Below are 24,118 nucleotides of genomic sequence, written 5' to 3'. Positions count from 1 at the left end.
GCTCTCAGCTTCACCCACACCCAGCCACAATTTTGCAGGCATTTGAGAAGTGAACCAGCAGATAAAAGCAGTCTCTCTGCCTCTTAGATAGATAGATAGATAGATAATCAACTTAAAAATACTTCTTCAAATGACCTGCAACATAGTAACCATTCAAAATATTTGCATATGTATGAATAAATAATTAGAAAATTAAATGAATACAAACATCAATCAATTAATGGATCATGTAAAGAATAAACATGTTTCTTTAGGGAAAAATTTATGTCAGAAGTTATTATCTAACTATATTCTGCAGCATGCTTGCCTTTTAAAATTCATGGAAGAATGTAATATATATATGCTAAAATTTCAATGATAACTGAAAATAAAGAGTTTAAAATTCCAATTTACTGCATAATTCCCATAAGCTGATCTTAATGCCTGGAATAAACATTCTAAAGTCTAAAACTTCAAGAAGAGTGCACTGATTTTTTAATAATTACAAAGTCTCATATACCTATGGTCATAGACATTTCTTCTGAATAAACCACTGGAGGGGAAAAACCTATTTTAATATTAAGAAAGTAACTTGGCTTTGCTTTACTGACACAAAGAGGCAGCAGCACAGTTAACATTTTGTTCCAGATGCTTGGAATAAGAGGACAAGGCACATCATTCACTCAAACCTCCAATTCCCCAAACTAATAGTGCTCAGAAAGAGGCAAAGGGAATAGATAGAGTTTGAACCTCACCCGAAAGGCTAATAGAAGCTAGTTCTGTCAAACTCCTCCAAGCAGCAGATACCCTGAGCAACACTCAGCCCCAAAAGCAAACCTAGGGACTCTTTAGGCGTGCTGCTTCATTTGACCTCCATATCACCAAAGGACAAAAAAACCCAGAAGTAATAGTTTCTAAAATGGTTGGAAATAGATTTAAAATGTTTTGGATCAAAATCAGCCTCCTGAATTCTAAGAGGAAGAAAAATGTGTTTGTCAACACAGAAAACAGAAAACAGATGATCTTTATATAATACAGCCTTGAATTGTAGCAAAGAGATTAGCTATCAGAACTCATAAGGTCTCCTTTACTTTGGAATTTTCATTCCAAAGAGGCCTCAAGTTGGTGTGTATTAAATGAGATCTTTATAAAGATCATTTTATAGTAGTTGTCAGTGAAGCAGCAGACTGTGGTGATGAACTGTGGAGGCTAATATCGTAGAGTGTGATGCTACACATGGAGAATGGAAACACTCTGTTCTACTTGCTATGCAGTACAGTGAAAATGAGAAAATAAATGCCATTTATTAAGCTTTCCTGCAAGGAACCAGGAATGTCTGCCTGAAGTTAACTTAGATGCAGGTAGGTAAGTTACTCAATAACATATAAAAATAGAAATCTATGCTCCTAATAAAAAAGAAAGATAATAATTCTATAACAATAGCATTTGAAGTGCAATATAAAATAATTTTTAGAGTACATATTTCTTTTTGTTTGCAAAAATATTTTGCAACAAAAAAGTGAGTGCTTAATCTCCTAATTATCTTTTCAAAGGAATTTTACTTCAGTACAAGTTACCATTCATATAATCCAAATATCTATTACTGTAACATAAACCAACAGTTTATGGATTGGTATCAATGGAAGATAAACATAACAGAAGCCAGTGGCATGTGTTTAGTCTTGAAAACTCTTTATCAATATTTGGCAGATTTTTTGGATGCTAATCAGAGAGTTGTAAAACTTTTTTTCAATATCATCTAGACTGTCACAATTATGAGTATTTTTTCATTTGATATGATTTTTGAAAACTACCATCATAAATATTTATTTTGGAGAATAGAAAAGTAAATAAAATATCTGAACAATAGAGAGACATTTTTCTTTAGTAAAAATGTTGGTTCTTCATTCATAAAAATCTCATAGGAGTGTGCTCATTTATTTATTCAAGCTATTTCTTTGGTTTATCAGCTCAAATTTTATTAGAACTATCATATTAGAAGGAGAATGTCAAAGTATTGATACCAGTAAGGAGAGCTGGTGATTTTTATTTACTTAGTAACAATAATACTGACAGTGCTGAATGCTCATTATATGCCAGATCTTATTCACAAGATTTTGCTTAGATTATTACTAATGCATTTAACATTAACTTCTTAAGGTATTCATATTATTATCCTAAAGAGAAAGAGAAAGGGAGAGAGAGAATTGAGACTTCACAACACAACTAGAATGTACAGACTACTGTCAACCTCAATTTGCCTGATTTTCTGAATCCAGTGTTTCTAGGGCCCTGCAGATCATAAAATACTTTCCTACTCCATACCCTTTTTGAGCAATAAATGAACTAAAGCACAGAAAAGCCTTTTGATTGTGCTAGTAAGACATAAAGTTGATAGAATATAGGCCAATTTCTCTTCCTTCTTTATTATTCTCCTTGTCGCTTATGTCAAGATTTTACTGCCTGTGCAGTATTGGTATTTCTGGCTCCAAATACCTGAACTTCTTATTTTAAATCATAATCTTCTACTGCACAATAGTTATGACTTAGGAGAGATTACCGAAGAGTTACTGTTAGATATTCTATAGCTATTTCTTAAGCAGCTTAAATCAGAACTCAACATCCTCTTCTGAATGAAGAAACCTCTTTGACTTCATTTTAAAATACATTTGCCTTTAACCAGGGGGTCTTGAGAGGAAAAAAAAAAAAAAAAAAACACTCCTCCTATGTCAGGATGGTTCCTTTCTGTAGCCTGGGCTGGTATTTTGTGGGGCCCCTACATCTATTTTTGGTCCCTAGATATAGTTTCATAATTGTCATACTATAGTTAGTCTAAGATTGTATCTTACAAAATTCAAAAGATAAGGCCATTCCCTTCCTTGACCAAAGCAAATTCTTTCTTCATTCATGGAAAAATTTAAATGCTATTCAATTTTTCTTGTGTTATTTCTAATGTGAAGGGGCTTTTCAATTGAGTGCTTGGGGCTGATGAAGTGCCTGTTCATGTCAAAACCCAAAAATATGGGGAAAAAAATCAATGAAACTATTGCCTGCACTCTAGGAAGTTCATGGTTTAATTCGTTCCTTCCAAATAAGCACTTAAATAAAAATTGTTTTTATTTTATTTTTAATCATGTAGTACATGTGCAGATATTAACTGGCAAATTCACCCAAAGGATAGTTTACTGTCTATTTGCAGATCTGACTTTGAGTTATGTTACTATTGGTTACAAAGAAATAAAGAGATTTCTGACCAATTAGTAAGAGCAATATGCAAATAAAGATCAGGAGCCTGAAATATAAGTTTTTCATTCATAATCTTCAAATGTAGGCAAAACTCACCACTGAACTTATTTGTATAGGATTGAGTTGACCCTACAGAAATACCAAATTGCATTTATGTTACTATTTGAAGTTATTTTTTATAATAAATCTATGTAACTCTTAAAACAACTACTGCTAAATCACATAATGTTTAAAAACGAATTGGTCTCTGCAATTAAATAGGAAAACAGAGCTAAGATATTTTGTTGATTCAATACAAACTAACTAAACAGTATCTTTCTTCAACTTGTTAGTCAGAAATTAGAATATGAGAAAGGCTGGTATCATGTTTCTTTCCGTGTATATTAATTCTGAGAAAAGAACTGAAGCCAGAGTGTGCTTAGATGGTTGTATGGTTTGACTTTAATTTTTACAATCATGGTCACCATATTTGAAGAGTTACTATGAGCCTATTAGATATTAACCCACAACAATCTGTACAACCATCTAGGAGGTAAATAATCTTGGTCTGATGCCCATGTTGCAGATGAGTAATCTCGCAAAGGTCATGCAGCTAAGAAACAGAAGAGGAATGATTTGTTCTCCGTTCATACCACTCGTAACCATTACATACATCTCTATTCACTGTCTTATTGAGGCATCTTAAAAATGGACGTATTTGTTAGGGTATGCATTTAAGATATTAAAGCTCAGAAACAGATGGAACTCAGTCTCTCTCTCTCTCATCTCTATCTCTATCTCTATCTCTATCTCTATCTCTATCTCTATATCTCTATCTCTATCTCTTTTTTTTTTTTTTTCATTTGTCTTTTTCTTTTTTTTTTTTTTTTTTTTTTTTTTTTAACTTTTATTTAATGAATATACGTTTCCAAAGTACGAATAATGGATTACTATGGCTTCCCCCCCATACCGTCCCTCCCACCCACAACCCTCCCCTTTCCCACTCCCTCTCCCCTTCCATTCACATCAAGATTCATTTTCGATTATCTTAATATACAGAAGATCAGCTTAGTATACATTAAGTAAGGCTTTCAACAGTTTGCTCCCACACAGAAACATAAAGTGAAAAATAATAGATGATTTTTTTTAATGATGATGAAATCAGATCAGACCTATTGTCATGTTTAATCCCAGTGAGAGTCAAGTTGGGAGTTGATAGTTTCTTTTCTTTTCTTTTTTTTTTTTCTTTTTTTTTTTTTTTTTTACAGAGGATCAGTTTAGTATGCATTAAGTAAAGATTTCAACAGTTTGCACCCCCATAGAAACACAAAGTGAAATATATTATTTGAGTACTCATTATAGCATTAAATCTCAATGCACAGCACATTAAGGACAGAGATCCTACATGAGGAGTAAGTGCACAGTGACTCCTGTTGTTGACTTTACCAATTGACACTCCTGTCTATGGCATCAGTAATCTCCCTATGCTCCGGTCATGAGTTTCCAAGGCTATGGAAGCCCCTTGAGTTCTCCGACTCTTATCTTGTTTAGACAAGGTCATAGTCAAAGTGGAGGTTCTCTCCCCCCTTCAGAGAAAGGTACCTCCTTCTTTGAAGACCTGTTCTTTCCACTGAGATCTCACTCACAGAGATCTTTTGCCAGAGTGTCTTGGCTTTCCATGCCTGAAATACTCTCATGGGCTTTTCAGCCAGATCCGAGTGCCTTTAGGGCTGATTCTGAGGCCAGAGTGCTATTTAGGGCATCTGCCATTCTATGAGTCTGCTGAGTATCTCACTTCCCATGTTGGATCACTCTCCCCTTTATTTATTCTATCGGTTAGTGTTAGCAGGTACTAGACTTGCTTATGTGCTCCCTTTGACTCTTAGTCCTTTCATTATGATCAATTGCGAACTGAAATTGATCACTTGGACTAGTGAGATGGCATTGGTACATGCCACCTTGATGGGATTAAATTGGAATCCCCTGGTATGTTTCTAACTCTACCATTTGGGGCAAGTCAGCTTGAGCATGTCCCAAATTATATATCTCTTCCCTCTCTTATTCCTACTCTTATGTTTAACAGGGATCACAATTCAGTTAAATTTCAACACTTAAGAATAACTGTGTATTAATTACAGAATTAAATCAGTCATATTAAGTAGAACAGACAAAAAAAATAACCAGAATCTACAAAGAGATCAAGAAACTCCACAAAAACAAAACCAACAACCCAATTAAGAGATGGGCCAAGGACCTCAATAGACATTTTTCAAAAGAGGAAATCCAAATGGCCAACAGGCACATGAAAAAATGTTCAAGGTCATTAGCAATCAGAGAAATGCAAATCAAAACCACAATGAGGTTCCACCTCACCCCGGTTAGAATGGCTCACATTCAGAAATCTACCAACAACAGATGCTGGCGAGGATGTGGGGAAAAAGGGACACTAACCCACTGTTGGTGGGAATGCAAACTGGTCAAGCCACTATGGAAATCAGTCTGGAGATTCCTCAGAAACCTGAAGATAACCCTACCGTTCGACCCAGCCATCCCAATCCTTGGAATTTACCCAAAGGAATTTAAATTGGCAAACAAAAAAGCGGTCTGCAGCCTAATGTTTATTGCAGCACAATTCACAATAGCTAAGACCTGGAACCAACCTAAATGCCCATCAACGGTAGACTGGATAAAGAAATTATGGGATATGTACTCTTTAGAATACTATACTGCAGTAAGAAACAACGAAATCCAGTCATTTGCAACAAAATGGAGGAATCTGGAACACATCATGCTGAGTGAAATAAGCCAGTCCCAAAGGGACAAATACCATATGTTCTCCCTGATCGGTGACAACTGACTGAACACCAAAAAGGAAACTTGTTGAAGTGAAAGGGACACTATGGGAAACGGTGACTTGATCAGCATAGCCCTGACTGTTAATGAACAACTTAATACATTATCCCTCTATCTCTATCTCTAGAGATAGAGATCTTTTGCTCTCACTTCCACTCTGGCTCCCTCTCTCTCCCCTAACTTCATGTCATGCTGATATAGTGACATTTAGAACTGGTTAGAACTTAAAAACTATAGATTAGATCCTGGAGGCAAAGAGAGTTTATAAAAGTCAAAGAATACAAGAGAATAAAATATGATGTATCAAAAGGATTATTAAGCAAACAAAATAATGAATAAAAGGATTAACCAATTTTAATTTTAGAAAATGGATAATGTTTTAGTATAAGTACATACTAGATATCACAATAAACACCATATTTTTGGAATATTTGTAACATTAAGACTGAAAATGAACTGTTTATCTACAATTCAAATTTAACTAATCATGCTGTATTTAACTGGCAACTTCTCTTTAGTGTTGTTAAAATCTAGAAATCTAAGGGCAGGTATTAGCCTACTGGTTAAGATGACTATATCCCATGTTAGCGTGTTTAACCCCTAATTCCAGCTTGTGGCTAATGCAGACCCTGGGGGTAGCAGCAGGTCTTCAAGTAATTACCATCGGAGACATGGATTGTGCTACTGAGTTCAGGCCAGTCCAATCCTGTCCATTGTGGGCATTTGAGGAGTGAATCAGTAGATGGGATTTCTCTATCTCTTCCTCTCTCTGTCTCCCTCTCAAATAAAATGTTCTTAAAATTGGAAATCAAAGGATTTATTCAATTATAATACTATGAATAATTCTCAATCAACAGAGAAATGCACATAAAATAAGGTAAATTTGCAATATTTTAGAGAAATGATAATTTCAAAAATTTCATATTGTTTTAAATTTATAGATAATCGTAACTATTTATGTAGCATGTGTGTGTGTGTGTGTGTAAAGGTAACAAATAGAGATGATTGTTTGATTTTAGAGATGTACAGCATCTACAGTTGGCATGTTTCCAATCAGTTCCTGTGGAGTTATTTCATTTTTAGGTTAAATATTTTAGGTTAAAAAGTTAAATTTTTGCTACTAAGAGTTACTAAAAATCAGTATGCCCCTTATTTTTAGATATAAGTTACCTATCTGAGGATCTATTTCTCTATCACTTTCTCAGGTCCCAAATTATTACTAATTGTATACAAAGATACCAACATATTCCAAAAATAGTTTTCCTCCACTAGGGCAAATTACACATCGAGGAGTTAGTAATTCCTCCGTATAAAAATGAATCACGTGGCAGGATTATGGAGATGAGATTCCTTCCAGCACACCTCTGAAAACTGATATTACCCTTACTCATATTAGGACACTTACTCTTTCTACAGATCTTTCTGCTACAATATTAACACATCATATCCGTGGCATTTTTTTTTTTTTTTTGACAGGCAGAGTGGACAGTGAGAGAGAGACAGAGAGAAGGTCTTCCTTTTGCCGTTGGTTCACCCTCCAATGGCTGCCAAGGCTGGCGCGCCGCGACCAGCACACCACGCTGATCCGAAGCCAGGAGCCAGGTGCTTCTCCTGGTCTCCCATGGTGTGCAGGGCCCAAGCACTTGGGCCATCCTCCACTGCCTTCCTGGGCCACAGCAGAGAGCTGGCCTGGAAGAGGGGCAACCGGGACAGAATCCAGCGCCCCAACCGAGACTAGAACCCGGTGTGCCGGCGCCGCAGGTGGAGGATTAGGCTATTGAGCTGTGGCGCCGGCCACATCTTTTTTTTTAAATCATTATGTATTTACTAGAGAGGCAGAGAGACAAAGAAATAGAGAAAGAGAGGGAGAGAAAAGGAGAAGGGGAGAGAGGAAGAGAGGGGTGAGCTTCCCTGGTTGGTTTATTCCCACAATGACTGAAGGGTGAAAGCTGAGAGCTGGGAGCTAAACACTGGTATCCCTATTCGGTGGCAGGAATCCAACTGCCTGAACCATCATTACTGCCTTCCCAGGGTCTACATTAGGAGGAAGCTAGAGTCAGCAGCTGGAGCCAAGCCTGAAACCCAGGTACTACAATGTAGGGTGCGGGCTTCATATTAGGAATCTTAAGTATGAGAACAAATGCACATCTCTCTGTGACTTTTGTTGTTGTTGTTGTTTATTTATTTATTTATTTATTTTTACAGAGTTAGTGTGAGAGAGAGAGATAGAGGGAAAGGTCTTCCTTGCGTTGGTTTACCCCCAAAATGGCCACCTCGGCTGGAGCTATTCCGATCCAAAGCCAGGAGCCCGGAGCTTCCTCCTGGTCTCCCATGCGGGTGCAGGAGCCCAAGCACTTGGGCCATCCTTCATTGCCTTCCCCGACCACAGCAGAGAGCTGGACTGGAAGAGGAGCAACCGGGACTAGAACCGGCATCCATATAGGATGGCGGCGCTGCAGGCAGAGGATTAACCAAGTGAGCCATGGCCCCTTATTTACTTATTTGGAAGTCAGAGGTACAGAGAGAGGGAGAGACAGAGAAAAATCTTCTATCCACTGGTTCACTCCCCAGATAGCCACAACAGCCAGAGCAGGGCCAAGTTGAAGCCAGGAGCCAGGAACCAGAAGCTTCACTCATATCACCCATGTGGATGCAGGGGCCCAAACATTTGGGCCATCTTTTGCTGCTTTTACCAGGCACGTTAGCAAGGAATTATATGAGAAGTGGAGCAGCCCATTTGGGTGACACAGGCAGCTGCTTTACCTGCTAGGCAACTATAGTAGCTGTGACCTCTCAAGTAAGCTCAAACACAGCAGATATTATTAACAAGCTAACATTTTATAATAAAAGGACATTCAAAGCTAATTCTTTCTCAGGGATGGAAAGTCACACTTTAAATTGATAAAACAGATTGACTTTCAGCAGATAAAGCTAGTGTTTCTGCTTATCTTATGGCAAAATTGTAACGATATTAAGTAACACAGATATGATATCATTAAAAAAACAAATTTTAGTGAAAAAAATTACTATTAAAAACCCTTTAAAATTCTAAACAGCATAATTATTCATACAAAAAACAATGAAGATATTAGAGCCAAATATGTTTTACTGGGTAATACTTTTTATTAACCTTTAGTAAACTGATGTTTTGGAATGACAATCTGATACGGTTTTCCAATTTCAATTTCAGTTTCAACTTCAAATTTTAGAATTTGAGACTAATAGCTTTCTGGAATTTTCTTTCATTTCTGATGTCATAGCAATGATTTTACAACTCAAATTAGAATTTGCTGAAGAATCAGGCATGGGGCCAGCACTGTGGCATAGATGGTAAAGTTGCCACCTGCAGTGCTGGCATCCCATATGGGCACTGGTTTGAGTCCCAGGTGCTCCACTTCCAATCCAGCTGTTTGCTATGTCCTAGGAAAGCATTAGAAGATGGCCCAAGTCCTTGGGCTCCTGTGCCAAAGTGGGAGACCCGGAAGAATCTTCTGTCTGCTGGCCTCAGATTGGCCCAGTTCCAGCTGTTGTGGCCATCTGGGGAGCGATCCAGCAGATGAAAGACCTATCTCTCTCTCTCTATCTCTCTCTCTCTCTCTCTCTCTGCCTCTGCCTCTCTATAACTATGCCTTTCAAACAAATAAATAAATCTTTTTTTTTTTTAAAGATTAAGGCAAGTTTTGCTTCTTCTACATGTTGCACTAACTGTTGATAAAAATAATGAGAACTGAAAGTCATCTGCGTAAACAGAGCTGTATATAGTCAATTGCTGGAGGCTCTGAGGTCACTGAGTTAGGATCTAGGTTAGTCTGACTGCACTTTTAGTGTTCTTAATTAAAATTCTCCACTTTCCCCTCCACACCCCCCTAGAAAAAACTCCACAAAACATCATTAACTTGTGCCAGTGTCCCTAAGATTTTGAGGAATATCCTTACAAGAAGTTCTTCTGTGGTTTTTCACTCCCACTGTTCCCCCACATTTGCCTGACCCAAATTATAAGGCTTGCCAGGATTTATTTTTAGATTTATTCTCTACTCATTAAATTTACTCCAAGAATTTCATTCATCCTCTATGTTGTAAATTTTCAAATTTCAACTCAGAATCATATTCATAGTTCTTTTCGAAACGTTTTATTTTATTTATTTGTAAGGCAGAGTGACAAAGATGGAGAAATAGAGAAAGAGATGTCCATCCACTGCTTCACCCTCTAAACGATTGCAATGGCTGCTGCTGGGCCAGACCAAAGCCAGGAGACTGGAGCTCCATCCAGGTGTTACACATGGGTGACAAGGGTCCAAGCACTTGGGCCATGTTCTATTATTTTCCCAAAATATTAGCAGGGAGCTGGATCAGAAGCAAAGCAACTTGGATTCAGATTGGGGCTCTGATATGGGATGTTGTTGCCATAAGCAGAAGCTTAATCCACTGCAACACAATGCATATCCCCATATTTGTTGTTCTGAGATATTCATGCCCAGTAGTTCACATTTTAAAAATTAAAAAAATTACCAATTCCTAATCTGAATTTTAATCTCATTGATTTATTTAATTGGGCAATTTTCCAGTATGTCTTGCAAACTAAAATCTAGGAAATAGTCTGAATTCTTTTTTTTTCTTTTATATTCTATATCCACTTAGAATATGTCCTATCTTTATTATATAAAATTTGGTTACAACCTATCACTCAATTAAGTTTAACATTGTCACTTAGTTGAACAGATAGTATCAGTCACTTATTGAGCATGCACTGTGTTTCAGGCACTGCAATTTTGACATCAATATTCCTAGATGATAGTAGTACCATTTTTTAGGTTGAAAATCAGAGTTAATCATGTCTGGATGCACAAAAAAATCAAATTTTAATGGCTTACTAAATTTTCCATGAGCTTTGTAGCACATAAGGCCAACACTGAGTGTGCGCGCAAACACACACACACACACATTTACTTAGGTAATTTCTATTATTATTATTATTATTATTCAAGACTCATTCTACATTAAAACCCACTATTTGTACTTTTATCATTAGCATTTATTATAATTCACTAATGCTATTGGCATCCATAAATTCTCAGTTATAAAAGAGAGTTTCTTCTCCTTTTATCTTTTTATTTTGTCTTCTTTTCTTTTCTGTAATGGTTTATTAAATTTTGATAGGGTGCCCATCATAAAAAAATTGCTAGATCTTCAAAATTCTCAAAAAACTACTGCTTCTCAGTCCAAGGAATTCAGATTATGAACCCTTGTAGGTTGTTTAAGTGTACAGAGTTTCAGTTTTAAATCCCCAGAATTTATATGACCTTGTACACAAAGTGTGTGCAAAAAGAACAGATATAAAAGTGAGTGAATACTTAAAGATCCAATGAGTAAAGGACACTAAGATTTATCAGCATGACTAAACTTAGTATAGACTGTAGCAGGCAGACTCTCCAGCAATCCCTACAACCTGGTTTTCACAATTCTTGATGAACTCCTCTTTAGTGTGGGGAAAACCTGAGAATTTACTTCTAACTAATAGAATATAGCAAGGGTAATGTAATGTCATAGGAGATTCTGTCTCGTTACAAACTTACTCTAGAGATTGTCTCCCTAACTGGCTAGGGAAGACACAGATGAAGCTCCTAGGTCCTGGTTTCAGCCTGGCACTGCACAGGCTGTTGTAGCCATCTGGAGAGTGAACCAGCAGATGGAAGTGTGCTTGCTCTCGCTCTTGCTCTCTCTCTCTCTCTCTCTCTCTCCCTCTCCCTCTCCCTCTCTCTCTTCCTCCCTTCCTCCCTTCCTCCCTTCTTCCCTCCCTACACCTCCTCCTTCTTCTATCTACCTTTTCTCCTCCTCCTCTCTTTTTCAAATAAATAAATCTTCAAAAAATCAACAAAACCACCAAAATCCATGAAAGTGGTTCTCTCATAAGTTTAGCTTACTATCAGAGTTAAGCCCACTCAACTTATTAAAATTCTTTTTTCCCAGTAGTTAATTTTATTTATCAAGAGAAACTATTCCATAGTCATCATAGCTCAGGGAACACAGGTAAATAGCAAAGTTCTATGAAAACTCAATCCAAAGAAATTCTTTACATCCCCAAAATTTCTTGGGACTCAGAAAGAAACTAGCCTGCCCATCACCTCAAAATCTTTCATGGAATCATGATTTCCATAGAAATCTGCATGTGGCTTCTTTCAGCCACAGGAAACTTACATAGAGCTTCAACCCACAAGGAGATGACAAATGCTCCAACAATATGAGATCATACACGTTTGGCCGGAAGGCCTCACATTTGAGGTTTTGCCAAAGCACTGGACACCATGGTAGTTATTTTCCTCAACCCAAAATTGCTCAAACTTTCCCTTAATTGATGTCCTATATTTTAAAATGAAATGCCAGTGGTGATTCTGTCACACTGCATTAAAACATACACTTATGGCTTCTCTGGATAGTAGAAGCACAAGCTATGGATCAGACACTCATGAGTTCAAATTCTCACTCAGCTAAGTAGTTTTAGACAAATAACTTACAGTTTCTGAGTCTCAACCTTCTTACAATGCTAATTTATAGCATTGATGTAGAATTATAAATAATATATCAAAACATTTACTAGGATTTCTGGTTTACAAATAGACCTCAATAAATATTAACCATAGTGATCTTAGGTATCAAAAATGTTGTACTTTATGAGATACACTTCATAACAGAGTTTGAGTAAATTCAAAGCACATGACAGGCAGGGATTTTACAAAGTAAATACAGTCTGCAATTTTGCACATAGTTGAACAGCGTGAAATCCTCTAAAACAACATTTAAAGAAATACCAGATATAAAAATAACTCTATTCATGATTCTCAATGGGACAAGATTAAGACTTAACTCTGAATTAGTACTAATAGCCTGTTCCTGATCTGATCACAAATTATTTTTGTCTGTTTTTAAATTACTGAAATTCTTCCTCACTCTCATTATATTTATTTAAAAAATCTTCAATTGACAAATCCCTTTTATTTTCTTTGAATTAATGGTTTGTGATCATGTTAATGAGTTAGCTCCCTGAGGAAATATGATTTATTTTTATATGGAATTATAATAAATCTTTGCTCGTGACAACAATTAGTGCAATAAATACGACAAATGTGTGCATTATTAAGGGCAGTTGGTTAAGTAAGTTCTAACCATGTGCCAACCACACAAAGCCACGATCTATTTGGTTGTCAGATGGGCACTAGACATGCTTTACTTCAAACTTCTCTTGAATGTTCTAGAAACAGAATAGTGCTCAAGTTTGTGACTAATGATTTTATTACCAAGTCCAAAGACAAACTTTGAAAGGCACTACTTTATTGAAGTTTTTAATGAGGTATTATCAATTCATATGCTACTCTTACAAAAGCATATGTAATTTCTGATAATCCCATTTATTTCAACTTCACCATTTGAAACATTTAAATATATAAAACATGTATTTGTACCCCAAAACATCTGTCTATACTTCTGTAAAGTATACCATATCTTTTGGATCATATCAATAGAAAAAGTAAGAAGAAATGACATTAGGGTCATGTATGACAAATATTGATTCTGAGTTTCATGTCAGTTTCCCATTATATAATTTAACTCTGTATTTTGGAACTTTTATAACATGTAAAAAATTATAAAGTATAGTATTATGAACACCTAGATAACTATTATCAAGCCTCAAAAATTAATGTTTTAATGATGAATTTATTCCCACCATTAATATTATTATGATTTGGATGGAGTAGTATGAATACAATCATACGGATTAATCCATCATATGGATTTTCTCATAAATTATTCATAACATATCATTGCCTTGAGATATTTCTTCTAATAAAAACTATAATTCCATTATCACTATTTACAACAAAAACAATAATTAAAAAATCATTAAAAACCCAGCTTACACTCAGATATCCACAGTGGTCTCAAAACTTATTTCACAATACTGAGGAAACAAACACACAAAATTCTGGCTCATCACAGTAAGTTTCTAGGGCTCCAACTCATTGTATGAATTCATAGTCAAATCAAGTATACATTTTCCATTTCCTATAAGAACAGTACTTCAAGTTAATCAATAATTATGAGGTTCTTCACCATATAATCTCGAAAATACTTTTTTGAAAATAAACTGCTTTTGTCTATTATTTTTACTCATTCTGTATACAACTGACATTGCTGTGTAATTGTGCTAGCAATAAACACAAATATAACTTTATAGTTTTTTTAAATAAATGAATTATTAATAAATGTTATATTTTCCTGTTTACATAGCTTCACTTACTTACTCTATCCTTTCAAATACTGGCTTTACTTTGCTTAGATGAGGAAGGTACCAGATGGAGAACACTAAAAAAGCATTCACTTATTTTATAAATTCTAAAACTATCATGAGACTTTTTTTGGCTTCTAAAGATGTCAAGCAAAGATGTCAAGAAAACTAGTGGGGTTCCTCAATCCTAGGTATTAGAAATATTTACTCATCCCAAATGGGAAGAAGAGCAAGAAATGAAAGGAATGGAAGTAGACAGTAGAGATGTTATACCGTGTTTGATGGACAGAACGCAGAAAACCAAGTAGATCAAGGTTAGAGAGTCCCCCATGCTAGATTCTCTGGCAGAGTCCAGGGAAGCATGGGGACTCTTGCACTGTCTACCCTTGCCCGCTCATGATGGAAGGCAACAGCTTATTCCTGAAGAGGCCAGCAAGACAGGGACAAACATGGTCTCACTTGAGATTCATGTGGACTAGAAAAAAAAGGTATATAAATTACACAGATGACCCAGGGGTAAAAAATATCCCGATTACCTTTGGCATAATACTGAGTTCTTCGAATTAGAAGCTATGTTTTGTCCTAAAAATGTAATGGGGATTAGAACTTTTTTAAAAAAATAAAGAAAAAATTGAATTGCATTTCTACAACATGTAAATTAGTGGCATAAGAGTGACAGCTAATGGCGCTGGCATTGTGGTGTATTAGGTAAAGCTACCACATGTGACACTGGCATTCCACATGGGCACTGGTTTTTGTCCTGCTGCACCACTTTCCATCCAGCTGCCTGCTGATGGCTGGGAAAGGCTGTGGAAGATGACCCAGGTGTTTGGGTCTCCGCCTCCCACATGGGAGACCCAGATGAAGCTCCTGGCTCCTGGATTCTGCATGGTTAATCCTGGCTGTTTCAGTCACTCGAGGAGTGAACCTGTGGATGAAGGATCTTTCTCTGTGTCTCTCCTTTTCTCTCAGTAATGCTGACTTTCAAATAAACAAATAAAATTTTTAAAAGTCAGATAGTATAATAAAAACTACTCTATATTTGCGTAAATATAATTTATAAACTGACCAACTATTGCTTAATTTACAATTTGTTTTTGATATTAAATGTAAAGACCTTTCTCGTCTACTTACGTTTTTAAAAATTGAGAGGTATAAAATAAAATTTTTAACGCCAACAACCCAAACATATAAAATGAAAAATGAAGAATATTACAATTCAGCACTGCTGTGTACATATGCGAATGGGGGCACTAGGTGCACATGTCAGGGGAAGGAGTTAGAAGAAAGACTATATGAAGGTCTAAAGTTTCAATTATTTCACCATATGATACCTTTTCTACTAATTTATTCAAAAAACTGCATAATGAAAGCACTTCTATGAAAATTAGTAATGGCATTTAATAACTTTTTTGAAAATGAGAAATATTATATACAGTAATAGGGAATCTTCCAGGTGCATTTATGTTACTTAATAACTCTAAAGTTTCTCTTTCACTTGCTATGAAATCATGATTCTTTAAGAACGATCATACCACAGACTGAAAACTCCATTGAAAACAAAATGGACACTTAAGATCTTGGTAGTAAGATAATTTCTATTGATAATTACTGCATCACTTCCATTGCCTCTACCCTCACAAAACCCATTACAAATATGATTGCAAATTTATGGATAATATATTGCAATACTATACAAAAAGGAATTGATTTTTAGTTTGAAACTTAATATTCTAAGACTATTCTTATTAATTTTGTTTTAGGCCTGTACAAAGGAAACAATTTTAAGTTCAATTAAATGTCAAAAAACAAAACAACAGCAACAACAACAAAAAACGGTTGCTGGCCACCAGGGGCTCTTTGGGCTCTCATTCCCACCTCTTCCTTTGCTTCTTTCACCCAGTGATACAAAGGTCTCTGTGCTTTTCCTTGAAAGACCTGTCATTGAACATCATTCTCCTGAGTGAAACTACTGTGTTGAGTCGATTGTCGGAGGGTGCAATGTTGTGTCATCCCATTCTCTAGTCGTGAAACTAGTTTGGTGAAATTTCTGTGGCCTTCTCAAAAAAAGTGAGAATTTTTTTTGCTTGATTGCTTGTTTTATTTTTATTTATTTATTTATTTATTTATTTAATGCTTTAGAATGTCTTTCTTCTTCTCCCTTATGGCACCTGGCCAGTGCTACTGTCTCAATCTAAGAAGTCATAGAGTGAGGAGCCATGAATATTGGATGAGTTCTAGTCAAGGACAGATTAAGTCAATTTATTTTGAAGCAAGTTTTTAAGGTAAGCCACTGTTCTGCACCCACAGTCACTCCTCTCTTTTTCCTTTTCTATTATTACAAAACTCAAATGTGGGCATTTCTACATGTTGGTGTAGGACAAATTAGAGGCATATTTATGAAAATGGTCTTATGTTAAAAAAAAAAAAAACAAAAAACACTGGGGTCAGTACCATGGCACAGTAGGTTAATCCGCTGCCTGTGGTGCTGGCATCCCATGTGAGTGCCAGTCCCAGCTGTTCCTCTTCCAATCCAGCTCTCTGCCGTGGCCTGGGAAAGCAGTAGAAGATGGCCCAAGTGCTTGGGTCCCCGCACCCTCATGGGAGACCAGGAAGAAGCACTTGGCTCCTGGCCTTGGATCGGCATAGCTCTGGATGTTGAGGCCATTTGGGCAGTGAACCAATAGAAGGAAGACCTTTCTCTCTCTCTCTCTCCCTTTTCACTGTAAATCTATCTCTCAAATAAATAAATAAAATCTTTAAAAAAATCATTCATTTGGTCTCTGTGAATTTACCAATCAACCATCAACAACATGCTATTTGTATCACATTCTAGTTAAATTTTTTCTTACTTGAAAAAATATTTCCCTTAGGAATTTCAGAAGGTATAACTGCTAACCTGTGTTGGTGTCTAACTGAAGTATTCAACACATCTCTTCTCTCTTTACAAATTAATGACTAAATAGTTAAGCACATTAAAATGAAATTTAGTATTACAACATGATTATTATAAACAATTAATTTATAACAACTTCTTAGAGATGCCTCGAATTTTGGAATTTACTCTTTTTAAAAACTATGCTGTACAACATAAAACACATTTTCATGAGAATGTATATTTAAATGATCCTTTGCTATTAAGCCAGTTTGACTTTTATCCAAACATACATTCCAAACATATCCAAAATAGTAATGTATTATTTCATATGGAAGTCAACATATTTTTCAGTTTTTGTGTGCATGTGAATTACTGCTAGATAGTAAAGGTATATAAAGAACAATTTTGCTACTTTTGATTTTTATCAGTTGCCCTTGGCTTACCCAAAACACATAATTCCATGGCAAAGAAAATATTTATTACTTACTATATATTAGTAATAAATTAAATCTAAAATTCAATTAGTTAAAACTGAAAATTACCCAGATGTCAACTTTCGAAATTTACTGATTGAATTCACTCCATTTGGACATCTTGCAAATGTATCTAAAATGTTTTGTGACTCTGGCTAAAAAAATCATGAAACAATATGATAGGTGAGTATAAGTCCTCCACCGGGAATAACAGGTATTACCACTACTTTGAAGAAACTTCTGTAAAATAGTTTCAGTCCTCTATAAACAATTCCTAAAATTATTTGTGACATAATGCTAAAACATATGAGTCTTTCTGTGTTAGTTTTGACTGAGGTCCAAAGACAAGAAGAGCCCAGTGCTCCCAGATACCTGTAGAAGAGCAGTCAAGAACTAGCATTGAGACTCTTAGCTTAACTTCAATAAGAGCTGTTTTAAAATGGGAGAGGAGGATGATGGAAGTCAGGAGAACAGTTTAGAAACAGCTGCTGTTAGTCACCCTTACTCAAGTTTCAGAAAGTTTGACTCAACAGATGCACTGAGATCAAGTGGTGCTTGGACTGATCAACCCAAGAAATCTAATGATTTTCCAAAATACAGTGGGATCAGAGTTTGCTCCTTTGGGGATGACTGTCACAGGAACCATAAAGTCAAAGATACATGTATATTTTTCTCATAAGACCAAGGTATTGGACATCAAATACCAAGAGCCAGAACTGTTGTTTTACTTGTTTTGCTTGGAGTAGGGAGAAACTTCAGGAGAAAGAAAACACAGCAGCACCTCTGCATGCATACTATTTGCTCAGGGGGAAAGAATCACATTTCAGAGACTCACAGAGATGGTACAGTTTTGGAGTGGGATAGGGATGGAGAAACAAGAATACCTACAAAAAAAGCTCTTGCCTCCCTGGATAACAAGTCCCTTTAAGATCCTGGAAGTGAGAGAACACCAAAGCTGGATTACCATTGTGGGACAAGTTGAGGAAGTCTTTTTTGTTGTTTGTAACAGCTTTGGACATTCCTACTTAAGCCGTAGAAATGCCAGAGCACTTTATTTAGTGTTTGAAGCAGTAGGAGCTAGGCAGCTAGCAAATTAGAGAAAAGTCACCATATTCCCATTTCCTACTTTAGGCAACAAGTTTGGAAAAGGTTTAAGATGAGATAAAAATTTAGAAAAAAAGTGCTTTGCTTCATTTGGATGTCTTTCTTTTCATTAAATATTTTTTAGAACAGTTCTGGATTCACAGCAAAATTGAAAGACACAAAGACTTCCAACCCCCAGCCCGCATACAAGCACAGCCTCCACTACTACCCATGCCTGCTACCATAAAATAAATATTTAACTTAAATAAAATGGAAATTATGGTCATTACTCTGGACTGGACATACAAATTTGAATTTTAAAAAACTGAATATGAACTCAGTGGTGATCTTTTTTCTCACAAACGTGAACACAAAAGTTGTAGCATCTGCCAGAAAGAAGGACCTTATAGGGCCCATTTTGGTGGGGCAAGGATTGTTAGGTAGAATGTGAATCTGGTAAGAATAAATGTTTGACAGCATACATTCCATTTTACACACCAGCAAAAACCAAATCAACCAAAATTCAAATAGAATGACAATAGACCAACAACTTTAACTCTCTTCATACTCATTTGAATCATGATGTAATCTCTTTTATGCTTTGTGAAGTGTTCACTGGGAAAGACCAATTTATATATAATGGGCAGATAGATATACCCATATTTTTACATATATATTCTTAGTCTCTGTTTTCTATACACTACTTAACAGTATTTTTCAGTTCTGAAATGTGTGCTTTCACATTGTTGTGTCTTTGACATTAGGATGTCTTGCAACAAATGGCCTTTTATATTTGCAGCATTTTTTTTCTTTTTTAATGATTCATAAAATAAAAATGCATTATACAATTTAACAGCTAATGTATCAGGCACATTAAATTTTATGTATTTCAAAACATATAACAACAGCAAGCCAGCAAAAGAATGGAATATTCATTGACTTGCACCCCAAGATTACTGTTTAAAGCCAAGTGCACAAGGAAGACACAGTGATTTCAAGCAAAGTGTGAAAGGGGACTTACCAGAGTTGGGGTCAGAGTTGCCATCTGCCTCGGTCCTCTTGTCCGGAGAGGCCTGGTCGTAGAATTCGTCCTGTGGCTGAACCAGAGGAAGAGGGTGTGAGATCAGGGTTCCAGTACCCACCGGCTCGTGGTCGCCTAGACCACTGTCACTGCAGCTTTCCTGGGAGCCGTCGGGGAGGTGAAAGGTAACGCGGCGCTGTGACTACAAAGAAGACCACAGAACACGCTGATTAACAACACTCCTCCTCGAGGAACCGGCACAGCGGAACACAACATCAACAATTAACGAAAGACACAAGGTAAAAACGAAATACCTCCGACTAGGAGTGAAACTAAGAATAAGCACTCATTGTCTGCTGTGTACTGTGTAATATCCAACTAGCACAATACCCAAAAGAAATTTTAACCTTGTGTCATTCAAGATTATAAAAGTCATTTAAAACCTTGTAAAAGTGCAAAAAAATTAATGCTAGTCAACAGTTACAGAAAACTTCTCAAAAAAGAAATATGCAAATATTCATAGATCTGAAAAAGTACATGGATAATGCAATATCTCATTTCTTATGAATAACAAAGCACTGTACTTACTGGATGTTTTCACTGTAATTTTTGCAAGCAAGATATTGTCTACAATGTTGCTTGTTATTTATAATGGTAACTTTTATGTTTTAGTATTTACAACAGTATTGGAGTAATTACCTAGATTATTTTTTTAAATAAGCAAGTTCTTCACAAATGCTATTATAGACATGAAAAAATTATTTAGAAAAAGCAGATTAAATTAGTACATTATTATTACCTCTAGTTTCATGTATTATTATCAGTCTTTGAGTATATAACCTTACAGTTGAAGAGGTTTCAAAATTATTTTGACATATATTTGTGCAATGTTACTCTGTGAAGTGAACCAAATAATGCACATGCTTATTTCAATTAAATTTAGTGTTTAATAAAATAAAACTACATTTCAGCCCAGAAATCTGTTTAATCCTCTTGGTAAATGTTCTTGTAACTGATATAATCCAGGAGGTGAGAGAATATTTACATCTTTGTGGCGTGGAAACTTAGATCTTAGAGAGTAACGTGGGTAGTAAATTTATGCTGAATTACTAAATGTAATTTATTCTATTCTAATATACAAAAGACCTTTCTATATGATGATCCTTATGACTACTTTTGCTCAGATTAAAAAAAATCACAGATATAAAATTAAGTCTGTAAATACACAATGTATAAGTCAATCATTTCTAATACCTAAAACTGAAGTTTCTTGGGACATAACATAGATTGTATCCAATTTAAAGAAAAAGGAATGCAGTTAGAAACAGAGGCTCTAGATAGATAAACTGCAACACTATAAATGCATTTTTATAGACTGACAACAGGACAAAACCTATTTTCTCTGAGTCACTGGTTCAAATCTAGCTCAGAGCCATAATGGAGAAGAGCTGATACCACTTTATTGCTGTTCAATGACCTGTGTGAAATGAGTTGATAGTTCAGTACATTTTTAATGAACTGATGCCAACATCACATAAACTATAATCATAAATGGTACTAATTGTGCCAATTGTAGCACATTTCACCTTCACGCACAACTATCTCCCAAGCATCATTCCTTCTCAAAGGCTTTGAAACGTGCCTAGAGGAGTGCTATGGAAAAGACAGGCCAAACTTGAATATGAATGTCAGGTGAATTTCTCTTTAAATAAGAAAGTCTTGCTATCATTTTTATTGGAGTGTTTTCCCCTCTCATATGAATTAACCCCATATGGAAAAACTAATAGTATATGTTTGCAGTTTGTGTTCAATTTGTCCTTAATCTATTAGTATGTTTTTCTGATAAAGTTTTAAGGACAATGACTAGACTGCTTATTACACATGACTGTTGAATATATATTTTAAAGTGATTGGCTTACTAAAAATCCATAAATTTTAAAGTATCTCTTGTGTTATCTCCAAAGGAATTTCTCTTAATTATAGATCAGGTGAGTAAAAATGAACACATAAGAAATAGGCAATGGAACAGATGCCTCTGTAACCTTTATAAAGTACTTCTGGAAGTCTCATAAGCCATTAAAAGTATGTTTCACAGACAGGAGGCAAGAAAAAATTACATTTGTGATATTTTTCTAAACACAATCAATGTTGCCTTAGTTACCATATTTTTTCTTCTAAGAAATGTTCAGATAAGCAATATCAGTTATGCCAAATCCAGGAGTTCTCACAGTGCTGTCATTAGAACAATTATTTTTTAGATATCTAGTACTACATGCCTAGCACTTATTATAAAGAGAATAAAGTGTAAAACATTTTTCCCAAAACTATTTCCAATACAGCTTATTAGATTCCTTCTCACATACCCTATACTATGATATTTCCTTAACACTTTATAAGTGAGGATGAAGACGTAAATTTAGTGTAATTTATTTGCAATGAGACACTATAAGCTAGAGTGATAATATTTCAACTACTGTGCTTTATGGAATATTCCATAATTAATTTGACTCAAAGATGTTTAAGTCTCAATTGACATAACTGAGCACCATACTTCAGTCTGATAGGAGCAGGGGTAGTGATGCCTATGGACTAAAGATTGGTGTGTGAATATTATGGTGAGAAGCAAATCAACTGAGCAAATCCATCTTTCATTTATCATCATAATGGTTGATGCAAGAAGAGGAATTTCTGAATTGCCAAGGTATAAATAAATCATCTGCATACCTTGCAATGCAGCAGAATGGAGAATGAACAGTCAAGAGGTGGGAAACAGGGTTGTAGGAGTCTTTGAAGACTCAACTGTACTTGTTCAGGTTGAGCTGAAGACCACCAAGTGAGAAGCCAGAACTACAGAGACCTCCTGGCATGCAGCCCTTGTTCTCCACAAACTAGGTCAGGGCAAGGGAGTCTATTTCCTTGAATGAGTTCATGGTTTTGAAAAATGAAGGAAATAATGCTTTCCCCATGAAAGTGTCATAAGGCTAAACATACATAAATAAAATGTTCTTGACTTGTAAAACTTGACACATGCTGAGTACTCAGTACAAAGTAGCTATAATTCTTGAAAATAAAAGCTGTTAATGTATCAATGTTTGATGTTAGACAAACAACTCCTTCTCCCCCTAAAAAAGTATTATTCTATCAGAAGAGAAACATGTCAAGGACAGAACTTGCCATGTCTCACTATGTGTGCCTTGTGGACTTTGTCAGTTCAGTGTGTTCTCTGACATGAAGCCACTCTTGGGTGGGTGACAGTGAGGAGCATGGAAGACTAGTTATCTAGAATGCATGGCGTCATCTCACAGAAAACCAACATTTGCCCATTTGCTCATAACCTTTCACAACACCTGACATTTTTATATTCAGTGAGACAAATGGGGGAATATTTTTATTTCCTGCCTTTGTGAATTTTACTTCTTAGCCTATCCTCATGGAAATATGGGCAATCTGTGTTATAGATGGACTTGTACATTGCTTGGCTGAACTGGGACAACACACATTATCATGAGACTACTTCAGGCTTTCCAGAGCTTGGGCACTAACATTTTGTTTTCCTAAATCTATTTCTTACCTGTTTAATTTTCTCCCATGGGAAACATTACTATTATTATTGGCTTCATCTGGCTAATGGTTTGAATGTCACATTTGTTTACCTGATTTATCACTGACAGGTTAGCTCCAGGTCCCTGGCTACTCCAAGTAAAAATAAGATGGGAAAACTAACTACTAAGGCTGCTTCACACTATTTTCTGTAAGGGCTGCTGATAGGAAATCTGCAGGTGAAATTCTCATCCAAAGACTCAACTCTGCACAAGGCCCAAGTGCCATGTTTTGTGCACCATTCTTCAAGAGTCCCTGAAAGAATGAGTCACCTAAGAAATCTTCATCATTGCTTCATTGTTTCTCCTGTATATTTTTACTGGCATAAGATAGTGTTTATCAATGAATGATGCATATTCCAGATTACAATTTTAGCCCTGCTAATTCAGAAGAATTCCCATTTACATAGATTCAGCAGCAAATTTCATTATTTCTTCTTTTGAAATAGTAAAAAAAGGTAGGAAAAAAATGACATGCCATATAGATGACTAATAAATTACATAATTTCACTTGATTGGACAAATGTAGAGCCCTTATAATTATGTTAAATATTTATATGGATAATTTCATATTCAATTGTTATATGTAAAATCAGGTTAATAAAGGTGATACACATTTTTGTTAATGTATCTATGTGTGAATATGCATAAACTAATTCCTAATTATACTTGTACCCAGTGTATATAGGGGTATTGTTTGGTCATGGGATTATGACATTTTCAAAT

The 24,118-nt window shown here is 35.7% G+C and overlaps 1 protein-coding gene across 7 annotated transcripts in view; it reads right to left on the bottom strand.

The window, feature by feature from the left end:
- Positions 1–24,118, bottom strand: part of PCDH9 (protocadherin 9) — a 978,586-nt gene that overhangs the window by 334,917 nt on the left and 619,551 nt on the right. For 4 of the 7 annotated variants that reach the window (XM_002712982.5, XM_051850628.2, XM_002712983.5 and 1 more), the window contains one exon: positions 19,794–19,995. In XM_002712982.5, the coding sequence (XP_002713028.1) occupies positions 19,794–19,995 (202 nt within the window). The remainder of the gene's footprint in view (positions 1–19,793; positions 19,996–24,118) is intronic. The other 3 variants (XM_008260042.4, XM_051850629.2, XM_008260043.4) reach the window with 1 other exon arrangement.

Source organism: Oryctolagus cuniculus, chromosome 9 (genome assembly GCF_964237555.1).
Source record: "Oryctolagus cuniculus chromosome 9, mOryCun1.1, whole genome shotgun sequence".
Taxonomy (NCBI): domain Eukaryota; kingdom Metazoa; phylum Chordata; class Mammalia; order Lagomorpha; family Leporidae; genus Oryctolagus; species Oryctolagus cuniculus.
This window is presented reverse-complemented; position numbering and strand designations above follow the sequence as displayed.